A 24,623-nucleotide genomic window follows, 5' to 3' on the forward strand; every position below is an offset into this window, starting at 1 on the left:
CGCCGGGCACACTCTTTGCAGATCTTTCAAAATAGTCGAATTGGTCTCGAAGAGAAAAAACCCATGATCGCAAAGACTCGAAGAGACGAATAGCAGTCGTCAGATCTATGTCTGGCTTTTGTAATGATTCACTTGTCTCGTTGAGTCTGCTTAAGACACAGTCCCAAAACTGTGCCATGAATGACATATCAAGACTGCCCAATTTCGAATACAGTGCTGCTGCCTCACTGCGTGTTTCGCGTTTTTCTCCTGCATCAGACGATATGTTATTAAGTATTTCCCTGATTTGTGCATAATTCCCACACAGCGTTTTAGATGCATCTGCACGGCAACTCCAACGTGTGGATGACGTCCCGTCTACCTTAATGTCTGGATTATCGAAGAATCTGTTCCATCTATCAGTCGAACCTGCACAAAAGGCATATAAAGACTGCATAAGGTCAAAGAAATTACTTGCATTTTGACAGCTGCCTTCTATACTGTTGACACCCACCAAATTGAGTGAATGTGCTGCGCAGGGTACGTAATGGATTAACGGATTCTTCTTCTGCAAGTGAGTCTGCAGCCCGTTATAACGGCCCGACATATTACTAGCATTGTCGTACGCCTGGCCCCGACAGTTTGCAATATCCAAGCTTAAACTGTCAAGCATAGCCATTACAGTATCAGCCAGACTTTCTCCTGTGTGACCCTCAATTGGTTCAAAGCCAACAAATCGCTCAATTATTTTCCCCTCTTCACTCACAAATCTGAAAATGAATGTAACCCGGTCAATATGTGACAGATCAGGAGTAGAGTCCACAATAACAGAAAAATACTTCGCCTGCTGCATCTCTGCAGCTATGGTAGCTTTCACTTTGTCGCCCATTTGCTGAATCAAATCCTCGCATATAGTGGATGAAAGACCATTCTGTCCATATTTATTGATGTGCTCAGCGAGGAAAGGATCAAACTGAGAGATTAATTCCAGAATGCCAAGAAAGTTACCGTTCTGTAGCGATCCAAGTAATTCGTCGTCGCCACGAAAAGCCAACCCTCTTCCACTTAAGAACTGAATGACAGCTACAACCCGCCTCAGCACCTCTCGCCACTGCCTCTTCTCTCCCTCCAGCTGTTGCCCTGTTCCAGATGGGCGCCATGGGGACAGGCAAGCTGAGTGCTCTGAGCTGTTGCCACCAGACACGCGTTCGGTGTGTTTCCAGTCAGAATCCTCCTCTTCGTCGGACGACTGCCTTCTCCCACTGAACTTATTACCTGACGACATCCTTCCAAACTTGCTTTTCAGAGCTAGCTACATAAACAAATGTACAGTAGGCTATGTCTGGTTTCTCGGCGAAGCACGGTCAAAGAGCGTGGTGGAATGTACGTTCTTTTGCGCTTTTGGCGCGTTGTGTTGTGGGACACGTTTAACTGACGTACAGTGCCACACGTCACTTCCGTAAACAAGGAGCTGACGACTTCCGCTCTTTGAAGCGTCGATAAGACTGACGAATAACTTTATCCATCTTTATCTATCTATCTATCTATCTATCTATCTATCTATCTATCTATCTATCTATCTATCTATCTATCTATCTATCTATCTATCTAGTTATATATCTAACGCTATATATCTATCTAGCGTTATCTATCTAGCTAGCATTCTATCTAGCTAGCATTATCTGCTAAAATCTATCTATTTATAAGCGTTCTCTATCTAGCATTATCTGTTAAATTAAGTAACTGGCATATAATCTCTCTAGCTCAACGAGTTGTCAGGGTAACCTAACCTGACGTCGCAGCTCCTCCTCCTCCAGCCCGTGAGAGGGGAGGGGGAGGCTGGATGGGGGGGCATCGCGTCGGTCGGCTCCTCCATAATATCTACCTAGCGTCGGTCGCATATCTCCACCCAGCACGGGTTGTTTACATCGAGGATGAAAAACACTGAATATCATCGTGACAGCTGCTTTTGTTGGTAGATATGGAGCAGTCATTTGTGGTTGTCTTCGCTGCAGCAGGAAAATACTTGACAAGCGTGCGTGGAAAACACACGGCCTTTTAATTTGCAGAGCTGTCAATTCTTGTGGGTGGACACAGGTAGCGGACGCTAGCTAGCTAGCTAGCTAATCTGACACTTTCTAAATGAAAAAAGATGGACAAAACAATGATTTGCTAACTTGTGTTTGAGACGCGCTAGATATATCGTGTTTTCGTTGTTTGACACTAAAGGTATCGTTAGCTACAACAGCTTGTCATCTAAATTGCAACATTTGTGCTGCCTTTCAAATGAGTAGACCTCCGCCTGAAGAGACTGAGTGAATATGGCAGAACAAGACGTTTGTCCCCACCTGGACTCAATAGGAGAGGTGACCAAAGAAGAACTGCTCCAAAAAGCCAAGGTGGGTTTTCTTGTGCCAGTGCCCCCGACAGTCATTTATGGCATTAGATGCTCTGCACAGTGTCGAGGATGTCCAGTCGGCTCGGAGGCTGGCTGTTATATTAGTATCAGCTAAGAAGACTTTATTATAACTGTTGTGTGACTGATAACCTAGTGCACATCAGTCCTAATTACAGTTACAATAATATGAACTGGAATATGTGCTGAACCTGTGTTGCGTTATGTTATGTTGTCCCTGTGGTTTTCTATTCTATTCTATTCTATTCTATTCTATTCTATTCTATTCTATTCAAGTTATCTGCCTCCCTCTGCAGGGAACTTGCCAGTCATGCGGAGCAGGGGGCCCAAACCTGTGGGCTTGTCTGCAGGTAGGCTCAGACTCAATGTCTGTTTTTCTTGTGTTATCAAATTCCTTCAAGCTTTCATTCAGCAGCATACAGACATCGTTTTTTATTCCCCTGAACATCAGGCGTGTGAGGAAACAAACAATATAAAGGTTTTAAAATGAAAGAAAGCTCAACTCTTCACTTTGAGGAAATTAATGACTAATTTAGTCCACAGTATTATCCAGTGTAAAATGTAGCTTACGAGGTTAATGTTCAACTTCTGACAAACTCTACATAGCTTGTTCAGTCTAACACATTGTACTCACATTCAGTGTGAATATTTCTGTGAACTTCAAAAATACAATTCATTACCGGCTGTTGATTCAGAGTTATGCCGCCTTTAGAAAAATACTTTAAAGGGTACAATGACCTTCCTTATCATCATTTTCACAGATGAATATTTGGCACGTCTTGTTCGTATTCCGCAGAAAGACGTTGAGCTAGTCTCTTAACCCATTTCAGCCTATTTTCGCCTAAAAAATAGCCTCTAAAACCTAAGTCCGATTTGATAATAGACCCCCAAATCCTGAACTTTTCATAGAAATGTCAACGCCTACTAAAATAGTGATATCTCAGCCTCTGTAGAAGATAAAAACACACTTTAAAAGGCATTTGAGAGCTGACACATGTGGCTTTCCTTGTAAAAGGTGTTTATTGGTATGACAATTCAATAGCATTGTCAAATATTGCTGTAAACACAGAAAAATTTTAAAAAACTAAAAAACGTATGAAAAAACAAGCAACAAATCACTCCAAACCACTCAAATAAAATCAAAAATGTGCTCCACACTGCCCCCTTGTGTCCCCTTGCAACCATAAAAAAAAATGCAGTCCATTTACCATCAAAGGGGCAAGTGTCTAAAGTGTCAGCTAGTGTTTAGCAAACACTTACAAAAAATGTCTGTAGTGTTTTCCAAAACACTCAATGTGGACAGGCAGGTCACACTGTATGCAGCCATACACAGTTAGCCCACTGCCTACTACATCTTTTTTGTCCAGCAACAACTGGCACTCCCTGCAGAGCTTCCGCTTCTCAAACACCTTCCCGAAGTCGTGCATTGGGGGACCTGTGGCTTCTCCTGACGTGCTGGGTGCTGGGGAGGCTGCCCTGCTCGATGTGCTTGGTGCTGGGGAGGCTCCCCTGCTCTCTGGAGTGGAAGGAGAGCCAAATGGAGAGGCTGGTCTGGAAGCTGGGGACAGAGGAGGAGGAGGAGAAGGAGGAGGGATCACAGGAGGGGCCCTCCTTGTCACCGGTGTGATGAGCTCCTCCAGCAAGGTCTCCAGCCAGTCCTTGTAATGTTTGTGCCTTCCTCCAACAGACCTGGCTGCAACGTAGGCGTTGTAGCACGACACAGACAGGCCCCAGAAGAACACACGCCGCCACCATTTCTTCGACCGATGATCGAAACCATAGTATCCAATCATCTGGTCGAGGAGATCCACACCTGGAACACACATGGAACTCTGTTTACATACGTACATTTTCACTCAAATGACCTCAGTGAATATAAGCTTACAGTATTTTAATTTTTGTTTATAAAACATAAATCTGTAAAACAAACCTTTCATGTGGCTCTGGTAGTCCGCCAGGCAAGCGGGCACTACCACATCAGCCCGGTGGGTCTCATCTCTCCTCCGCCTTACAGTCCCTGTTGCGCTGGGGTCATGGTGATTGGACAAGACCATCACCGTCTTTGTGTCTTGCCACACGCAGAAGGTGAGGTCATCCTGCTGTGCCACCCGGAACTCGTGCTTCCCCAGCGCAGCCCTCTTTGTCAGGCTGTGGTCCTTCGGCAGCCCCTTCCTATTGGCCCGAAGGGTGCCACAGCCGTACAGGAAAAGGCCGTTCATCTCCTGGAGGAGTTCTACACTGGTGTAGAAGTTGTCCATATAAATGGACAGGAAGGTGCCATTGTATGGCTTGGCGAGGTCCAGCACCACGCGCTGTGCCAGGCCCGTCTGCGGCGCCGCTTCACGTCCTGTGTACACCTGGGGAGTTTGCAAGAAGAAACACAAGTCTGAGGAAGGGCCTTGGGTGCTTGAAAGGTCACTCAAATAACAACACATTACAGAATACATATTTGCATATTCTTGGTGTGCTGATTTTTTTCCTTACTTTGAAGTGCGGAACGTAGCCTGTTGAGCTCTCCGCCATCACCCAAACCTTCACGCCCCATTTGGTTGGCTGGAATGAATGAATGAATGAATGTTTATTTCACACATTACCAAAAGATGCAGGTTACATAGGCAAAATAGAGGTGAGACAATTTGATCAATCAATCAGCAGTACCTTCATTGGCAGGTATTGCCGGAAGCCAAGCCTGCCTTTGAACTTGATCATTGATTCGTCAATGCTGACTGTGCCGTTGACCTCATAGAGGTCCTGGAAGCGCTGGTTCAGGAAGTCCAGGTACCAGCGCAGTTTCCAGAGCTTATCAGCTGGGTCGCCTCGTGCGTTGTTATCTTGGAGGTGAAGGTATCTGAAGAGGTGAGAGAGGGGAGGATGGAAGAGGGGGGGTAGGGGAGGGGGGGTAATTAGACACATATTACAATATATTATAAACAATATAATGTCTTGTATATTGTATACAATATTGTATATTGTATTGTATATTATATACAAGTAGACACATCTTGGATGAAATGAAAAATTGTAGGCTATATCATTATATAGGTTAGTTACACTTGAGGGTTACAGGGTCTGTCTAAGTGCAGTGTCTGTCTTGGTGCAAAGAGTGAAGCGCATTCTCTCCACATTCCTGACAATTGAATAACAATAGGCCTACTAGGTGTTTGCCCACACACAATAGGTGTAGCAGCCGAGCCCAGCAGGGGTTTCTTACCCCAGTGTATAAGCTCGCTACAATGGCAATACTCCCACTACACCTCTAATACATTTGCAATATATTTCATTTCCCTTAGGGCATCATAACAATGGTACTAATGTTACATTTTATCTATCAAACTACTATTATTTATATAGCGCATCCTATTCAATGGGGCGCATCTATATCACGCAATGGTTATAATAACAAGGATAATATTATTGTTCTTAGCCTACCTCCAAATGGCGTCAAATCGGTCCCGGGACATATTCTGGCCGAAGTTGGTTTTGAAGATGTTTTTGGATAGCCGCCAGTACTCTCTTCGGACGGGAAGTTTCATTATCCCCATGGCGAGACACAGCCCAATGAATGTTTTCATTTCTTTCACTGTTACCGGGGTCCACTTGGCTGCTTTTTTGGCTGGGGGAATTGTGCGTCTCTGGTCGGCATATCGGTTCGTCTCCGTGACAAGACGGTCCCACATTTCCTCCGTGTAAATTTTCTCGAAAGAAAATAGAGGTGTGGAATCGGCTTGTAAGCCAACACCGCTTTTCACCCCGGGCACCCTTTTGAACGCTTTGACCGGCACAGGACGGTAATAGCGCTGCTCCGTTACCCAGTTTCCATGGAAGCCTTCGAATTGGTCATCTTCGTCAGAGTCATCGTCATCGTCATCCTGAAACATAGTTCTGACCCACTGATCTCTGTCCAAGGGCTGCCAATCGGGGTCTGTAACTGGGTCATCATTTAACTCTTCATCAACGGTGGAATGTTCGGAATATTCCGCGTCTTCAAAATCGCTTCCTTCGCTAATATTATTTTCTTCCTCCATCGCTCTACAGATCCGCTCAAAGTGAAGAAAAAAAAAACTTTTCCTTCCCAAAACAATCCCAGAATGCATTGCGAGACCCCACGTGTGTTTTCTGAATGATTTCATTTGCCTAGAGACCGGAAATAGGCGAAAAACTACAGCTAAACTACAAATTGACGTAGACGTCATCCCGTCTTCAAAGGTATATTGACGCGAACGGCATCCCGTCTTTAAAGGGAGAATGACGCGAACGTCATCCCGTCTGAAATGGGTTAAAACAGATGCGGTGGCTCCCGCAATAAATGCTCCCAACAGCTACGTCTGCACTTCATAGAGGGGAATAAGTTGGTCAAAACGGATGTTCCGCCTAAAGGTGGGACGTCACCTGCCTCGGTTATGTTTACATGTGTCGTGAATGAGTGGTCGAATACTATTGAACTTCCTTCCTGTCTGCCTCTGGCCAAATTTTAATGGGCAAACGTAGTCTATGGAGCATACGGAGATTGTAGAAGAAATAGTCTGGCTTGAGAGACTGACATTAAGCATACATGCAAAGAACCAGTGCAACTTGCAGGACAGCAATCGCTGAGATGTGTTTTGCGACACAGCACTTGTTTTAGACACTGTATACTCCCAGGAGTGAAAATAGGTTAATTTTGGGGAAATTATGAATCCCTAAGCTGCATCTAAATTGGCATAAAAATATGTTTAGCTCATGTATCAGTGTATCAGTGTTAACATATTAACATTAATATGTTCTGAAACTATTTATACATGTTTGTGTATTTGAGGTAGAGCTGCACAATGAATAGAACGTTTTTATATACAGTACATACTGTGTATATTTGTGTGTCTGTTCTAACTGGGTAGGAGTGCTAATCTGTTGATAGTGATTAGTGGATTTGTAGACAGTTAGATTGCACTCACATTAATGTTAACACTTTTATAACTCATACTTACCCAATGCAATGTTTCTCTGACGCAGAACGACTGCCCATATGTTGGTTGTGGAGAGTCCTACTCCGATCACAGCACCCTGCATGCACAGGTAACATGTTCCGCAGTTCCCTGGTTAAAAGAAGCAAAGTGTCACACTAATTGATTTGAAACAGAAGGTATCCCACATCAGTTTATTCACCTGACTCTGTGTCTGTGTCTGCTCTATAGGCTAAGAAGCACAACCTGACTCTGTGTCTGTCTCCTCTATAGGCTAAGAAGCACAACCTGACTCTTGTGTCTGTGTCTCCTCTATAGGCTAAGAAGCACAACCTGACGGTGAACCTGACCACGTTCAGGATCTGGTGTTATGTGTGTGAGAGGGAGGTGTTTCTGGAGCAGAGGCCCGCCCTCGTGCCCGTGGCCGCCGCACCCCACCACTGTAAAGCCGCGCAGCAGGTACGGCTCCGCTGCAACAAGGTCAGCTCTGCTTATTACTCCCTGCTTATCTGTCCGTCTCTCTCTCTAGCCGGGTTTCCATCCACCTGTTTTTATACGAAATTTCAATTTGCGCATAAAAAAACGGAGTGGAAACGCTGCCTAATTCGCAAAGGCCTCCAAATTCCGCAAAAAGGTTTTCACGCTTGAGGGAGGCGGAAAAGTCGGGTGTATCGATAAAAGGAAAATGCGAAACGTGCGGTGGAAACAGATTAAGCGATATTGCGTTGTCTCTCCATTCAAAAACCACGCAATTTGCCTTGATCACTGCAAAACATGACATGCCATGTAGCCTACACACAATAGGGCTACACACGGTGAATCATGGTAAATACGCAGCACAATACCCGCCGTGGTAAACAGAAGAAGACTGGTGTAGAAAATGGTCCATAATGGCCCACCATCAGGCCTGTTCTTGGGGCAATTGACGCCCACGAAGCAAGGTGCCAACGACGTAATGATGATGACACCGCCGTGACATCATCGATGATGATGTCAGAGTTCACCTGTGAGGTCATCAGCAATGTCAGACGGTCTAGGCTGACTGTGATGGCAGACGTGACTTTATGAGGTCACCGATGATGTCATACCTCCCCGGACGTTGTGACATCCCCAACGATGTCATACATCGAATGTGGGGGGGTATAAAAGGTGTTGTTCCGCTATGTACTGGTCCTATGTTCCCTTTCTGCAACCTGTATGCCACTCTGTATACTGCTTCTGCCTGATATTCCATTAAAGCTTGAAAGACATCTCTGTGGTTCTAACCGATCACTGCCCGTGAGCCCTTACCTAAGATCCAGCAACTTCACACAAGGCAAGCACAAAAACTTCCTTACAACTGGGATATTAACTTTAAGGCGACTCACTTCTAGAATTGAATGAAATTGTATTCACTTACTATCTGCTCCGTAGATTATAACGTTATGCTTGCCGAGTCGCACCGGGTAATCCAGAAATGGCGTTATGGTACCTTTGTCTACTTGTAGATCATCAAGAAACTTTAAATGAATAACGTTAGATGTGTTTAATAGAGCTGTATATCGGGTCTAGCAGCTGATCAGCAGCTCAGACAGCCTCAAACACGAGGTGATTGACAGCTCTATAATTCGAAAAATAGCAGTGGTTGGAAACGCGCATTATTTCACATTTTCTTTTGCCGACTTTCTGAAAATTCGATTAAAAGTTGCGATACATTTGGATGGAAACCCAGCTTCTGTTTTCTCTTTGCCTGCCCGATGTCTTTGAACAGCAAAGCTACAAATGCAGACGTTATTTCAGATTTCACACAACCGGCCGCGTCTCTCTTTATAGTTCTTTATAACTACTTTTCCCAGGATGCAACGCCTCAGCCAGTAGGTCACCCGATGAAAGGAGTGCCCATTGCTGTGGCAGAAGAAGACGGTTCAGAGTCAGAGGAGGATGAGCTTAAACCCAGAGGTGCGTTAACTCCTCTTTCATCGTTCCTGCAGCCAATCAGCCGTCTGCTTTAAAACTCTACAAAACTCATTTGTAATTAAGTGATTAGGTGATCAGGATGATGGGCTGGGCCTCTGTGTGTTCATCTGTGCTGGTGGAGTCTGTGGATCTATCACACCGTTAGTCCCAATAAGATTATAGGAGTATTGCTTACAGTCCTATTAAAAAAATAGGAGTATTTAGTTTGTTTTATTTTGACAACTGTAAAAGAAAAGAAAAGAAACATTCTCACAGGTTACACAACAAAGTCAAACACTTATTTCCATTGTAGTCCTTGGTTGTAAAAGATACTTGGTGGATGTGTGAATGGCACCATACAGTATATCAATGAGTATAGTGTGCAAAAGTCACACCCTCTTCTGGGTTTGGCATGGCACCTGAGGGATTTCATTAGCCATTCATTTTCCCATAGACGTTTCGTAAAATCCTTATATCAGCTCTATTCAGAATCAGGAGAGACCATAGAACATTTGACTCAGACAAAAAAAAAGTTTCATTTTTTTCTTACACGTTTCTTTCTTTTCTTTGTTTTTCTTTTTCTTTTTGCACTACATTAGACACAAGCTTCTCAAATCTGATCACTGTGGGGGGTTTCCAAGTGCTCATATCATCTGATCACAGCTGTCATATATAAGAGATATAATTGCTTTGAGACCTAAAAATAGTTACCAGCCCTATTTCATTAAAACGGAGACTAGCAGCGATAATTAATGAGCCCTCTCTGAGGTCTTCTCAGTGTGAATTGTTCTAAAAAAAAAAAAAGTAAGGGTTAAAGCAGCTACGAGCAACTTTTTCGATTGTTATTAAACAGTATAAATTTAATATCAATGCATCACATCTTACCTCTAATAGTCGACGAGACCAAAGCCGTGTGTATCTGAGATTGCTCCCTTAGGTGATTATTAAGTCTATAGTCTGTCTAAACTCGCGCCAACAGGGGGCTCTCTAGAGCGACCGGACCGGGTAACCCGGAAGTGAAACGCGGAAGTGAAACAAGGAAGTGAAACGCAGCTGCCTTCCAACGCCGTTTGCGCTGCCTAGCAACATAACATAAACAATGTGAACGCCACGCATACTCGCGGGAACATCTCTCGTTATATTCTAACAGGTTTTTGGAAGTTATTTTGTGGTTATGGCCGAAGTGGCTGCTGCAAACCGTTTCATTTCACTTCCTGATCTGCCCTGGCTACAGACACACTAACACTGGCCGATTCACTCGGGGTTCAAGCGAGACTACTCTGCGTTGCTCTCGTCGACTATTAGAGGTAAGATGTGATGCATTGATATTAAATTTATACTGTTTAATAACAATCGAAAAAGTTGCTCGTAGCTGCTTTAATATCATGTTAAACCCAAAAGCCATCTGTTCAGTTTGATGACTTTAGCACCTGCTGCTGATAGTACAAGATAGTAGTATTGCTCTGGTTTCTGTTTCTAGGCTTGACAGGAATGAAAAATATTGGAAACTCCTGCTACATGAACGCAGCCCTTCAAGCACTGTCCAACTGGTGAGGTCACTTCCTGTCTCATTGCGTCACTACATTTGGTCAACTAGCAGGACTGTCTGTCACCGTGCCTGTGTGTTATGCATGCTTTCTCCTTTAGAACAGAGCTGGTTTTGTTGATTGAATCGTTGTCCTTTCTTTCCTCTCCAGTCCTCCTCTCACTCAGTTCTTCCTAGATTGCAGTGGACTGGTCCGCACCGATAAGAAGCCGGCGCTGTGTAAGAGCTACCAGAAACTTATCTCTGAACTCTGGCATAAAAAACGGTAAAGCACCTCTATTAGCAGTGGCATAAGATGACGACATTCTGTGTGATGATCAGTCTTTGACTGCCTTTCACCCTGACCGCCCTCTCAGGCCCAGCTATGTGGTCCCTACCAGTCTGTCCCATGGCATCAAATTAGTTAACCCCATGTTCCGTGGTTACGCACAGCAGGTAGGGGCAAGCTCCCAGCAGGTAGGGTCCTAACTACACCCCAGCACCATGACACTCATCTGTTTTACACTGTGACCCTACCCATTTCTCTCACACCGCCCTTCAAAACCACCACTGTTTCTTTGTGGCTAACCTCTTTTGGTATTTGCTATTTAACACCCCAAAAGTTTGGTGTGTGAGGTGTGTTGCCAAATAATTCACCTAAACATATTTAAAAAAAAATGGCTTTGATTGATCTTTCATTTAGGCTTGGTGTGGGTTAGATGGGATGTGTCTGGTTTTGTTTTACTGAGTTTGTTTTCCATGGAAACGGCATTCAGCGATGTTTTTGTGTCCAAATAAGTGTTAAATGACTCTATATTCTGACAGCAATCACTGAAATAGAGTGTTTGGTCAGTAACTTGGAACTCCACCCTGCTGTACTCTGTCTCTCTCCTGTAGCCCTGCAAGCAGAGTGGACATATCTCTGCAACTGTAAGTCGTAGAGACTCGGAGGCGTTGGATTCGGGGTGAAAAAATACATACTGTATAGTCTCTTAAAGGCATCACGATATGACCTTCCCAGAAAATGTAAACATTTCTCCAATTGGATCGTGGGAGGTCGATGCCTAATTTTTATCCAATCAGAGAAATGTTTACATTTTCTGGGAAATGGAAGGGCAGACCGCGATGCCTGTAAAGGACTATATGTATTTATTCACCCTGAATCCAACGCCCCCACCCTGAGTCTCTACGAGTTACTGTTGCATTGGGCTACAGGAGAGAGATAGAGCAGTGGTCCCCAACCACCGGGCCGTGGACTGGTACCAAGCCCAACGCATTTGGTACCGGGCCGCGGGCCCGGTCCAAAAAAAAATCAATAATAATATTTAATAAACATAGGCTATAATATTATAGGCTGTGTGTGGTAGTTGAAACATAGTTTCAAGTTGACGTTTATTTATGTTTGTAGTTGAAACAAAAACATAAATACTGTATAGGCTACATACAATACAACACAAAAGGCTGTTATTTACCCTTTGTCGCCACCTGGTGAGTAAATATATATGTAACTAAAACCATTAAAATTGACAACCGGTCCGCAACTTTTTTCCCCATGTATCTACCGGTCCTTGGGACAAAAAAGGTTGGGAACCCCTGACATAGAGGACAGCGGGGGTTTGGGGGTTCCAAGTTACTGACCAAACACTATTTCAGTGATTGCTGTCAGAATATATAGAGCCATTTATCACTTATTTTAACACAAAAAACATGGTTGAATGCAGCTTTAAATAGTGCTGAGTTGTGCCTGCCTGTAGTGGGCATGATGAGTGTATAAGTTCTTCTTGTTCCACCTCTTATCTCCTTCCGTCTTATTTTGATAGTCAGGTAGACTCTTTTACCCATTCACACATGTACTGCTTCTCTGCCAATCTCGATATCTCTCTGTACAGTATGTCGCTGTACTACTCGTACGTCCTGTTGACTTTTGTCTCCTGTGCCTTTGTTGCTATGAACAGACAGACATTCTCCCTCTGTTTGTGCTTGGAAACAGGACACTCAGGAGTTCCTGCGCTGTCTGATGGACCAGCTGCACGAGGAGCTGAAAGAGCCTCTGGCGGAGTGCGGCGTGAGCGGCGAAGGATGCGACGAGAGACGGGACGGAGGAGACCGCTCACCGTCGGAGGACGAGTTCCTGTCCTGCGACTCTGGCTCCAGCAGTGACCGGGGGGAGGGAGGGGCCGCGGGCGAGTCTGAGCTGCTCGTGCAGGACGAGTGCGACGGGGTCAGGGGGGCACCCGGCGGGGTGGCGGGGCGCACAGGGCCTGCCAGGGGGGTGATCTCGGAGAAGGAGAGGCTGAAGGAGAGAAAGGTGTCGGGCTCGCCGCTCCGGGGAGGCTCGCAGGAGATGGACGAGGACGCCGATGTGGATACGGCGGCCGAGGGGGGCGTTCCCGAGAGGCGGGCAGAGGAGGAGCCGACAACAACGACAACCTCAAACGCCGAGCTCCAAAGCCAAGAAAGTAACCAGGCACCCAGTGCAGCACAGAGGCAAAGCCAGAGCAACAACGCTTCAGGTATAAGACCAAAAGGATTATATTATATTATTCTTATTATGAAAGTCACATTTGGAATCCATGTCATGCCACCTGTACTGTCCCTTTAAGCCTTTAAGCATGGCATGCCACCTGTACTGTACTGTCCCTTTAAGCATGGCATAGACCAGAACTGTGTCGCGTCTTCAAGCGCCCAGCTCCAAGGCCGCGCCCCTTTTTAGGGGAAACCCACCATAGTAAACGACGGTACAAGAAGCCAAAACCACTTCAAACAAACTATTTAAAACGGTTTAATTTGATAGAGATATGCCGAAGAGTTGCTGTGTTGTTATAGTTTCACTAACAATAAAAAAAACAAAAAACTGGTCTGCGATAGGGTAGGCGTGACACCGTCAATGTGGACGATGCATGTAACCTGGTGGAAACTGGATACAGCGTTCATATAAGGCAAGTACCTCGTGTCGATGTATCTTGCGCATTCTATGGCCGGCCGAGTTGAAATATATTGTCATGTCATGGTGTCTTTGGGTCATTTATAAAGGAAATGAATTCTGTTATTTTTCTATAGATGTTTTGGGTACTGCTATTTTACATTGAAGTCAACGCGAGTGGCTTGTGTTATCCCCTAAAAAGGGGCGCGGCCTTCAAGTTTTGCAAATTACCCGGATGTGCTGTTCTGGTCTATGCCACCTGTACTGTCCCCTTTGCCTATCTCAAAAAGGCCACAAAAGCTGCTCATTGATTTGTTCTGACACGTGCAAAAATGATGAAATGTCCACAGTTTCCATACGAGATGATTTATTGACTTACAGTCTGTGGGGTTTCCAAACAAACAAAATGCACCAACTTTATCTGTACTAATAAGTCAAAGTCCAATCATAAACAAAATAAAACATTCATTACCGCAGGGTCAAAAACACGTTTGCTTCTCCTAAGTCAGCAACACCTGTTTCAGGTAACCCCATTAATTAATAATGATATTACCTCTGCCCAAATTGACAGTTGCGCTGCTCCCCCATGTGGTGGGAGGATAACCAATACAAAACAACAACAAAAATGGCTCTTACACCACCCAATTCGCAGTGGCATTCTAATTTCTGATGCTTGTTGAGCACATTTGTTAGTATCGTTTATATTCATATAACATGTGAACATGAGTCATTCTGTATTTTAGAGCCGGACAATGAGGTGTCATTGAGCCAGTCGCAGTCCAATCCCTGCAGTCCTGTACGCACCCTTCAGGATTTGCACCCTAAACTGTCCTCCAGTCCCCCTCGCTCCAGCCCCCTCCGCTCTGCAGGCCCTGCATACTCCTTCAAAAAAGGTGAGTTAGTGTCTTGGGTTTTGGAGCACAGCACAGTCATTCACAGGTGCTACAGTGGTCAAAGCCAAATAACTTCAGACGGATTGTTTCTTCTCTATAACCTCCTTTCTGGCACATGTCTTCTCCAGCCCAGCTGCTGCTGAGTGCCAGGAAGAAGAAACAGTCTCACTATCGCAGTGTGATCTCCGACATCTTCGACGGCTCCATCCTCAGCCTGGTCCAGTGTCTGACCTGTGACAGGGTGAGCTGTGCTTCACACGTTCAAACGCTAGGGGGAGTCAGAAACTACAGTGCATCTCCTTGCTAAATCCTACTACAGTCCTTTGCTACTGTGTGAAACAGTACTTTACTGATAGGTAAAGGTGTTGTGGGCCAGTTTCAGTGAAACACAGTGACCCCCACTGGATAATGCCACATACTGTACATACGTACATACACTTTCACCAACGCCTCTTAATATCCAAGTGTGGTTTACTTTCTACATGGCTGCACAGTGGAGTTGAGTTGTTTTGGTCAATGTTAGGATGTTAGGATGGAACCTTTCAGGAATGTGATGATGCAACAGGAGGACAAGTGTTTTTCATCAGATGTGGATTCACATTTCCTCCCTGAAATGTATTTTATTGGCTGTGTGGTAATTCTGGGGTTATACACATGCGGTCTCAACGGGAGAGAGAAAGCCGTTGACAGTGTTCGTACATTCTTTATTGCATGTTCAGCTCGTTTGGTGCAAAATAATTTGTAGTCACTTTTTGATAGATGACTTTTTTCCATGTAATACTTCAATTAAAAAGAGATGTTCTAGGGCTCTTCTCTATCAGCTCTATCGTGTGTGGCTATTGGAAAGAGATGGAAGGTCAGGTTAAGGTAGAAGAGCCGGCATAATTGTATTTTCCTGTTGTGCTTTTAAGATTACAGCCACCATCTTCTCTAACATGAAAACCAGTGTCAGTTAGATGACGTTTTCATTGGAATTTTATAACAATTACTCTGTCCCTCCCCCTTAAAATGTGAATCACTAAATTGCAGGATGCTGTATTACATGGATAATTTCCAACAGGAATGTGAACATCTTAATTGATTTTCTTGACATTTTCAAACTGTAGTTGCCCTAGTAGGCTGGTATTTGGTTTCATATTTTGTTGTATTTGCATCTTACTAATTTCTTTTCTGCTTTCATTTGGAGGATATTATCGATTTCCTGATTCCCACCCTCAAATTATTCCTTTGAAAGGTGCATGTGTCATAACTTTGAGATAGATCGGAAGAGCAGATTGTGTAAAAACAAATGTGCAAAGATCTCGTAAGATAATGGTAGGCTGAGTGAACCAATCCTGCGGTTGCCTGGCAGGTCTCTACCACAGTGGAAACGTTCCAGGACCTGTCGCTGCCTATCCCTGGTAAAGAGGACTTGGCCAAACTGCACTCCTCCATCCATCAGAACCTGCCTGCTAAGACGGGCGTGTGTCCCGACACTTACGGCTCCCAGGGCTGGATCTCCTACATCATGGACTCCATACGCCGGTCAGTGGGCGGTGTTTAAAGGAACAGTTCACACGAAAATGAAAATTCTGTCATCTCCAACCTCTCTGTGTGTTATATGGAAAAACCTCACCTGTGTTTCAACTGGCATGAGCGTGAGTAGATGATGACACAATTTTCATTTTTGGGTGAGCAATTCCTTTAAAGGAGAATTTTGGTTTTTTACACCACGGTCCTTAAAATATGATGTTTTCTACCCCAAAATACTTTTGGGTTCATTCGGATCCGCACAGAAGATTTGTCGCACCGAGTACACTCCTCAAACACTCAAACAGGCTAGAACGGGAGCCTGCGGGGCATGCTGCACGCGCTCTGTAAATGACACTTTTTCGGTCACATCGCGGTTCATTCTGGTTGTAAATATAATTATTTAGCTAATAGCTAGAAGCTAAGCTAACACCAACACAACAGTCAACGTTGATCTGCCCCGGATGGGGTTACAGTGCTCATCTTCTTCGGTGGTTTCTCTTCTTACCACACTTCTTCAGAGAAACCACAGAAGAAGAAGATGAGCACTGTAACCCCACCCGGGGCAGATCAACGTTGACTGTTGTGTTGGTGTTAGCTTCAATGCCCAATAAAAGGCTGTTTTTCAATTAGCCTACCGTGAGTGCCGGCTCTCCTTTTTCATTGTTATCCATTATCCAGGCATCCGGTCTGTTTTTCATATAAGGAGTTGTGCGCTTTACCTCAATTCTTCTCTCTGTGGTTGGCCTGTGAGCAGGTTTGTGGTTGTAAGTAACCTATGCATCTCTTTGTGGTTGGCCTGTGAGCAGGTTTGTGGTCTCGTGTATCCCCACATGGTTTTGGGGGCCCATGGTAACCCTAGAAGACTGCCTTGCTGCTTTCTTTGCAGCTGATGAGCTGAAAGGTAAATCACAGTGTGTAATACGATCCTGTGTTATTTCTGCTATATAATGATACTATGTAATGTGTTGTTTTTACATAGTCAAATCTAGACCATGGAGCTTTGTGTCAGAATTGACCTTTTTGTGAATTGTTTTGCAGGGGACAACATGTACAGCTGTGAAAGATGTAAAAAGTGAGTATGAAGGGGCGGGGCATCCCTTTGTTGAAAAGTAAAACTGTAAAAATGCATACTAGACAAGATGGCGTCACATACTTCAGAATAAACACTTGCTCAATAAATGTGATTAAAACAACAGGAACGGTGTTTTCTGTGTTTAGGGGAACTGGATTTCTTGACATACAGAGCTTTTACACAGTTTTTATATTTTTCTTTACAGATTGAGGAATGGTGTGAAATATTGCAAAGTGCTTCGACTTCCCGAGGTGCGACATTTGTCTTGATCTCTTTCTTGTTGTGTTGTGTTGTTTCACTTGTGGTTAATCTACACGTCTAATCTAAATCTGTGTCCAAATGTGTTGTATAGATTCTGTGCATTCACCTGAAGCGTTTTCGACACGAAGTGATGTATTCCTTCAAGATCAGCAGCCACGTATCCTTCCCATTGGAGGGCCTTGACCTGCGACCTTTCCTGGCTAAAGAGAGTCCCTCCCAAATCACCACTTATGACCTGCTGTCAGTCATCTGTCACCACGGCACCGCAGGAAGTACGGCTTTACTTCCTGTCCTCCAGATAGAGATGCTGTTTCCTTTATAGATGATACATCTCTGAGCATGGCTTACCATGGACATGATCTGACTCAGTCGTTTATCTCTGTGGTTCTTCTCAAACTTCGTCAAGTCAAGGACGCGTGATTTCGAATCGCACATAGGTTACGCAAAAACCATGCCCTGTGCCCGCCTACGCAGCAGTCAAGCGCCGGGATTGGCCAGGAGCAAGTATTTGACAGCTGGAATCTCCCACACCACAAATCGCTGGGCACGCAGCCCAGCGATTTCATGAACCAACTGAATTGCTCTTGATAGCGGACATCGAAATTAATTATTAGTGTATTAACGCCAATGAAAACGTAACACAAGCTTTTAACACACAATCGATTTTTAAACATTTATTTCAAAACATCATTGTAAAATTCAAAGCCAATAGCCAAAGCTTCCATAACAGAGCTCAGCTGACAGTTTAACCTGCAAATGAAAACTATAAAAAATATCAAATTAAAAATACAATAGGCTACAGCACATAGGCCTAGCTCCCCCCCCAGGCCAGCCGTTTGTTCCAGGCCAGTGAAGTCCCAACAATCTACAAAAACATGCAATAATATAAAATCATAGCTAAAAAGTTGAATCATACACATAAATAAAACCAAACGTAAAGGGTTAGCCTTCCCAATGGCCAAGGGCAGCATCTTTTATTCTGGCCTCATAATAAGCACTGAGGCAGGTGGTCAAAGTCAAATAACATTAAAATACATTGTATGCTTTGGTGCGATGTAGGATTTTGTCTTTCAATATCCTCATTGCAGCCTCGCTTGGTGTTGTTGCTTCTCACAGGAATGTATCCCTGTAACGGAGCCCAACATGACCAATCCCGGCGCTTGACTGCTGCGTAGGCGGACACAGGGCGTGGTTTTTGCGTAACCTATGTGCGATTCGAAATCACGCGTCACGGACCCTGCCTAAACACACACAAAATTAGACCACGGACACCCATTTGATACAATTTTGTCCCAGGGTCCCCTGATAAGATTTTTGCTTTTCGATGTTTTATTACAGAAAGTGTATGAAACCCATGAGCAAAATAGTCAAACATTCGGTCATTGTGGATGATGAAATTATAGTGGAAATAAATGATTCCCCTATTTGCTGTGGGAACCCCCTCAAGGACCCCTTTGAGAACCACCGGTTTATCTCATAAAGTTCCATATAACAAACTGTGTTTCTTACTGTTCCTGCTTGTTGTATTTCTCTTCTCATCTCTCACCCTCCCCCTGGTGGTTCAGGTGGACACTACATCGCGTACTGTCAGAACGTCATTAACGGCCAGTGGTACGAGTTTGACGACCAGTATGTCACAGAAGTCCATGAAACAGTGGTGCAGAATGCAGAAGCCTACGTGTTGTTCTACAGGTAATAAGCTACTGTATGGACCACTCAGTATGGACTGTACTGTATGGACCACTCTGAAGTGTTGAACATTCATATCATCATATGGGGCGGCTGTAGCTCAGGAGGTAGAGCGGGTTGTCCACTAATCGCTTTGGATGAAAGAGGTCGGTGGTTCGCTTCCCGCCTCCTCCAGTCTGCATGTCGAAGTGTCCTTGGGCAAGATACTGAACCCCAAATTGCTCCTGATGGTGTGCCAGCACCCTGTGTGGTAGCCTGCCGCCATCGGTGTATGAATGGGTGAATGTACTTACTGATTGTAAAGCGCTTTGGATAAAAGCGCTATATAAATGCAGGCCATTTACCATTTACCATCATATCAAATCTTTGCTAATTTACAAAGAAATGATTACTATTGATGTATTACTGTGTGCATATATGTATTTGTGCAGGAAAAGCAGCGAGGAGTCAGTGAGGGAAAGGCAGAAGGTGGTGGCTCTGGCCAATATGAAGGAGCCCAGCCTGCTGCAGTTCTACATCTCCAGAGAATGGCTGAACAAGTTCAACACCTTCACTGAACCAGGCCCCATCAGCAACCATACATTTCTTTGTCGTCATGGAGGTGTGTGGTATGATATAACATGTCTTTCTTTTTCTATTGGCTTTGCGTTTGAATTGTGCCACGGGCTGCCAACGCTAATTTGGTCAATTTAAATCGTAACTTTGCATGTCAAGAAAGTCACAGTTTGTCGTCAAACTGTTCCACTAGAAGTTATAAATCAGATTCAAACGGGATCAAAAAAGTAACCTTATTCTCCGTCCACCGCCATTCATATTTTTCGCAGCGCTGGTACAGGGAGAAAGCAGGAAGTGACGTTTCACTTTGGCTCTCTATTGGCTCATTTCCACCGCAGGTAGTAGCGCGATCCCGCTCCGCTCGACTCGATAAATTGTCTCATCCCACCGGTTTAAACTGTCCCAGCCCGGGTTGTATTGGAGTCGAGTCGTCCTACTTTTCGTACCTGCCTCATCGGGGTTCTATTCTGTCAACCCGGGTTCATACGGTGACGTGAAAACATTGTAGACGACTGATTGGCCAGGCAGAATCGTGTTTACTCTATCTACTGACTGTCAATGCGCTGCATACCAGTTTAGTGGGCTTACATTCCCTTCTGTTATGTTATTTCCATCAGTCTTTGTGTTGCTGCCTTCGCGTTTGTGAAATAAAGTCGTGGCGGTGGTTTCAATTGTTTTCCGAGTGAAAAAAGTCCGCTGCTCAGCAAGCTCCTGTAGTTAGTTGAGCTGCAGCGCTCCGCTAGGCCGCAGCGGGTGTTTGGTGAAGCCGCGGTCTTGCCTGAGAGGCCGCGGGGTACAGGGCAGGCTTCACTCTGTTGCGCCTCTTCCGTCCGCGCGCAGCGCAGCGCATGCCTGAGTTTGACTAACTACAAAGTGATATCCATTTTCCTGGCCGATTGTCACATTCGCCCATGTCCACTGTAGGTCATTTAGAGGCACCAGTATTTCATAAACAGTTTAAAAGTTCTGTGGATGGATTTCATTGTAACGTTATGTCTACTTCGGCTATAAGCGAAGGACAGATATGCGGGGGCGGGGGCGGGGGTGGGTGGGGGCAGATGATCCGCGGTGGAAGCAAAACGTCCATCGAGCCGAAACGATTAGAGCCGAGTGGGGACGAGCTGTGCAGGGCTGTTAAATGTGGTGGAATTGAGCCATATGTGGCTACAATTCCTACTGGTCAATAAAGGTCATAGGCGGCGACCACACAGAGAAAAGTCGGAACCAGTCGCCACCAAAACCATTGTTTCCCTTTGGTACAGCGCACCTGGCATGCGCTCGTCTTTCGCGCCACACGTTTTCGCGGTTTTTAGGTGCGTATAAAAGTTTGAATATTTTCAGCGCAAGGCCCAGAGTCGCACCGCTCGTCAATGTCCAGGCAGTCAGTCAAATCTGTTTTGATGCCGTTTGATGTGGTGGGAACGGTGGAACAGAGGGAACACAGATGAAAAGTCGATATTAGCCCGGTCGTACCCAGTCGCACACACAGCCCTGCTCCTCAGTGCTGCACACAGGCGCACCAAGCTGTTTTGACTGACGCAGTCTGCCTCTGTGTTTTTGACGTAGCTCGACGCTTCTCTGTGTGATCGCCCGCCTAGATTGCTTAATGACCCATTAACCCCTGTAATATCTTTTTGTCTCTGTCCAGGGATCCCACCTAATAAATACCACTACATAGACGACCTGGTGGTGATACTTCCCCAGAATGTGTGGGAATACCTTTACAACAGGTGAATGTGTGACACACAGCCATGTCAATGAGAGAGAGCGTGCAGGGAGGCACTCGGTTTGCACGGAATACAATCCACCAAACTCAAAGCGCTTACAGCTGAACACTTTCAAGTCGAAACAACAACATCATGTTCTTCTGACATGACATGAAGAGCCAGAAAATTCAAAAGGAAATGTGAGCACAACACTATAAAAGTCCCAAATGGACTACTGACTGATATGCCGCGTCATAATTGTCCAATCGCAGCTATTTTTAGTCACTTTTTTGGGTTCAACTGCAGACTTAATAATATATTGCATTTATATAGAGTAGACCCTTTCTAGATAGTCAAAGTGCTTCACATATCATATCAGAGGAGGGGACTCAACCACCACGGTGTGTATAGCACCATGTGTGTAGCACCCACCTGGGTGATGCACGGCAGCCAGTTTGTGCCAGAACGCTCACCACACATCAGCTCTCACAGAGGAGAGTTTAGGCTTGAAAGGGCCAATTCAGTAATGAGGGATTATTAGGTGGTCATGATGGGAGGAAGGCCTGTGTGGGAATTTAGCCAGGGCACCGGGGTTACACCCCCCCAGGGCACCGGTGGGGTTACACCCCCCAGGGCACCGGTGGGGTTACACCCCCCCAGGGCACCGGTGGGGTTACACCCCCCAGGGCACCGGTGGGGTTACACCCCCCAGGGCACCAGGCTTACACCCCCCCAGGGCACCGGTGGGGTTACACCCCCCAGGGCACCAGGGTTACACCCCCCCAGGGCACCGGTGGGGTTACACCCCCCAGGGCACCGGGGTTACACCCCTACTCTAGTGAAGAGTGACGATGGGATCTCTAATGACCACAGAGAGTCAGGACCTCGGTTTAACGTCCCATCTGAACGACGGTGCTTATTCACAGGACAAAGTCCCTGTCTCTGTCCTGGGGTATTAGAGATGGGGATATTATTCATGAGACCAGAGGGGAAGAGCACCTCCTTCTGATCCTCCAACACCACTTCCAGCACCAGTCTCCCATCAAAGGACTGACGACAGCCAGACCTGCTTAGCTTCCTGGGAAAGCCAGCGGTGTAGCACAGGAGCCACTGGTGCCACTGCCCACTTTCCCTTGGGGCCTTTAGATGGTCTTGGAGGGTAGTACAAACCGAGAGGTCCCTAGCTCTACAGTGACGTAGCCAATGGCATTTTCTGATCAGAATCAATCAGCATGGTGGAGAAAACTAGGAAAATAAGGTTGAAAAATAAATAACCAGAATATTATTATTAGCATTCTGCTAACTTCTCTGTGTTCCTCTGATAACGTCCACAAGCAATATGTGGTTGTCTATTGATATATCTATGAATCTTTCTGTGTTTCCCTGTTATATATATATATTATATATATATATATCTGTCTTTCTGTCCCCAGTTTTGGAGGCGGCCCAGCAGTCAACCATCTGTACATGTGTGCCATCTGCCAGGTGGAGATTGAAGCTCTGGCCAAACGCAGAAAAATTGAGATAGACACCTTCATCAAGGTAAGGGGCTGCACGGTGTAAGGGCGTGTGTGTGTGTGAGTGTGTTTGTGTGTGTGTGTGTGTGTGTGTGTGTGTGTGTGTGTGTGAGTGTGTGTGTTTTCTATGTGTGTGCGTTTGTGTGCGTGTTCTTTGCTGTATGTGGAATGAGCTGTTTTCTCTCGTCTGTAGCTGAATAAAGAGTTCCAGGCTGAGGAGGCGCCCACCGTCATCCTGTGCATCAGCATGCAGTGGTTCAGAGAGTGGGAGAGCTTTGTCAAGGGCAAAGACAATGGTACGACCCGGCTGCTATCTACATGTTGTAGAGCAATAGAAGTCCTGCTGCTTCCTGCCGATATACATATTTACATGTTTCTTTGTTTTTGTTTCTTTGTTTTTTCCAGAGCCCCCTGGTCCCATTGATAACAGCAAAATTGGTGTTATGAAAGGAGGACACATCCAACTCAAACAAGGTGAACCTCAGTAGTGGTAATAATGGAGGAAAGGGGCAGTTAGTCATCATCTTCTCATGGAAGAATGGGTGGTCTAAATGTGTGTTTGTGTCTGTCGGCCCCCCCAGGTGCTGACTATGGGCAGATCTCAGAGGCCACGTGGCAGTATCTGCTGAGCATCTATGGCGGAGGCCCTGAGATTGCAGTCAGACAGACTGTGGCCCCAGCCGATCCGGACAGTCTTCACGGAGAAAGGAAGATCGAGGCCGAGACCAGAGCACTTTGAGCTAAAGAGAGAGAGGTGGGCATGTCTAGTCCATGCATGCAATGAAAAAAAAAACGTGTGGGTTTCTTATAAACTCACTCGAGGACTCGCACACATTCACTCTCTTTCCCAACCAATTTGACAAAAAGCGTATGTGGGAAAAACCGTTTTTGCGGGATCTTGATATTTGATATCTTTGGCCAATGTGGAAAGTTTTCCATTCTTAAAATTACATTTACTGGAACGCTTGGCTCCTGTAACTGGTGCTGGAACAGGCATCTTCTCCACCCACTGTGCTGACGTCAGCACCATGAGCTCACACATTCCTGCTGGCCACTGGAGAAGTAAGGCAGCTCTGCCTCTCTGCAGGAATCATGGATTCACCCTATGTAGTTGTAAAAAAAAAAAAAAGCTGTAAATCTGATCTAGGCTGTTTGAGTTGGCAGTCCATTAAGGGTTTTCTGAACTTGGTTTTTCTTTCTTACTATTCCTAGGTTATCTGACTTCCCTTCCACCCCTGCCCTCACAGGAAACTGAGGAATTTGCACCTTGGTGAAGAAGCCTTGTCATGAGCACTTTGTAAATGTAGCAAGCAACGCATTATTGCGGCGCCCTGTCGCAAGAAGACAAAATGGTACTTTGTAAATGTCATGTATTGTAGTTTTATTTATTGAATCATTCTGATCCTCGATGTTACAGTGTAAAATAAGACATGCCACATCTCTGGAGCTGTTTGGAGGTAGCTGTGTTTCAGTGGCTGCTGTTAGTAACTACGTGGCATCATGCAAACTGTCTGGCTGCGGCAGGCGACGGCGGTCAGAGACCACGACGCTGACGGGAACGGAAGTGAATCGCTTTGCTTGATGACAACACTTGTACATTATCTTCATTGGAGGCACCAACCAAGAGACATTTGACGACATGCTTGCCTTCGTTTGTCTACTTGTAATATAGATGTATCCACAATTTTACTACTTCTTTA

General features: G+C 45.3%; 2 protein-coding genes across 2 annotated transcripts; one reads left to right on the forward strand and one right to left on the reverse strand.

The window, feature by feature from the left end:
• The first annotated feature begins 1,829 nt into the window (after positions 1 to 1,829).
• Positions 1,830 to 24,623, forward strand: usp20 (ubiquitin specific peptidase 20). The gene is made up of 24 exons (XM_083640991.1): positions 1,830 to 2,378; positions 2,692 to 2,745; positions 7,385 to 7,447; positions 7,654 to 7,815; positions 9,171 to 9,273; positions 10,751 to 10,820; positions 10,968 to 11,081; positions 11,173 to 11,272; positions 12,786 to 13,308; positions 14,462 to 14,611; positions 14,740 to 14,852; positions 15,963 to 16,135; positions 16,930 to 17,024; positions 17,162 to 17,195; positions 17,401 to 17,446; positions 17,548 to 17,728; positions 19,022 to 19,148; positions 19,577 to 19,746; positions 21,349 to 21,430; positions 22,840 to 22,948; positions 23,117 to 23,219; positions 23,329 to 23,397; positions 23,505 to 23,677; positions 24,136 to 24,623. The coding sequence occupies exons 1-23, from the start codon at positions 2,301 to 2,303 to the stop codon at positions 23,660 to 23,662; spliced, it is 2,877 nt and encodes a 958-aa protein (XP_083497117.1). The 5' UTR covers positions 1,830 to 2,300; the 3' UTR covers positions 23,663 to 23,677; positions 24,136 to 24,623.
• Positions 3,518 to 4,653, reverse strand: LOC310781545 (piggyBac transposable element-derived protein 4-like; the record flags this gene model as incomplete). The annotated part of the gene is made up of 2 exons (XM_083642185.1): positions 3,518 to 4,208; positions 4,326 to 4,653. The coding sequence occupies 2 exons, from the start codon at positions 4,651 to 4,653 to the stop codon at positions 3,652 to 3,654; spliced, it is 885 nt and encodes a 294-aa protein (XP_083498311.1). The 3' UTR covers positions 3,518 to 3,651.

The sequence above is a fragment of the Poromitra crassiceps genome, assembly GCF_964638095.1.
Source record: "Poromitra crassiceps genome assembly, chromosome: 8".
Classification (NCBI taxonomy): Eukaryota; Metazoa; Chordata; class Actinopteri; order Beryciformes; family Melamphaidae; genus Poromitra; species Poromitra crassiceps.

Excerpts from the sequence above, each read along its gene's own strand:
- usp20 (XM_083640991.1), top strand. The coding sequence starts at position 2,301 with ATGGCAGAACAAGACGTTTGTCCCCACCTGGACTCAATAGGAGAGGTG. Across the intron at positions 14,853-15,962 it reads AGTGTCTGACCTGTGACAGG|GTCTCTACCACAGTGGAAAC; the intron begins GTGAGCTGTGCT and ends GTTGCCTGGCAG. Across the intron at positions 19,747-21,348 it reads ATTTCTTTGTCGTCATGGAG|GGATCCCACCTAATAAATAC; the intron begins GTGTGTGGTATG and ends GTCTCTGTCCAG.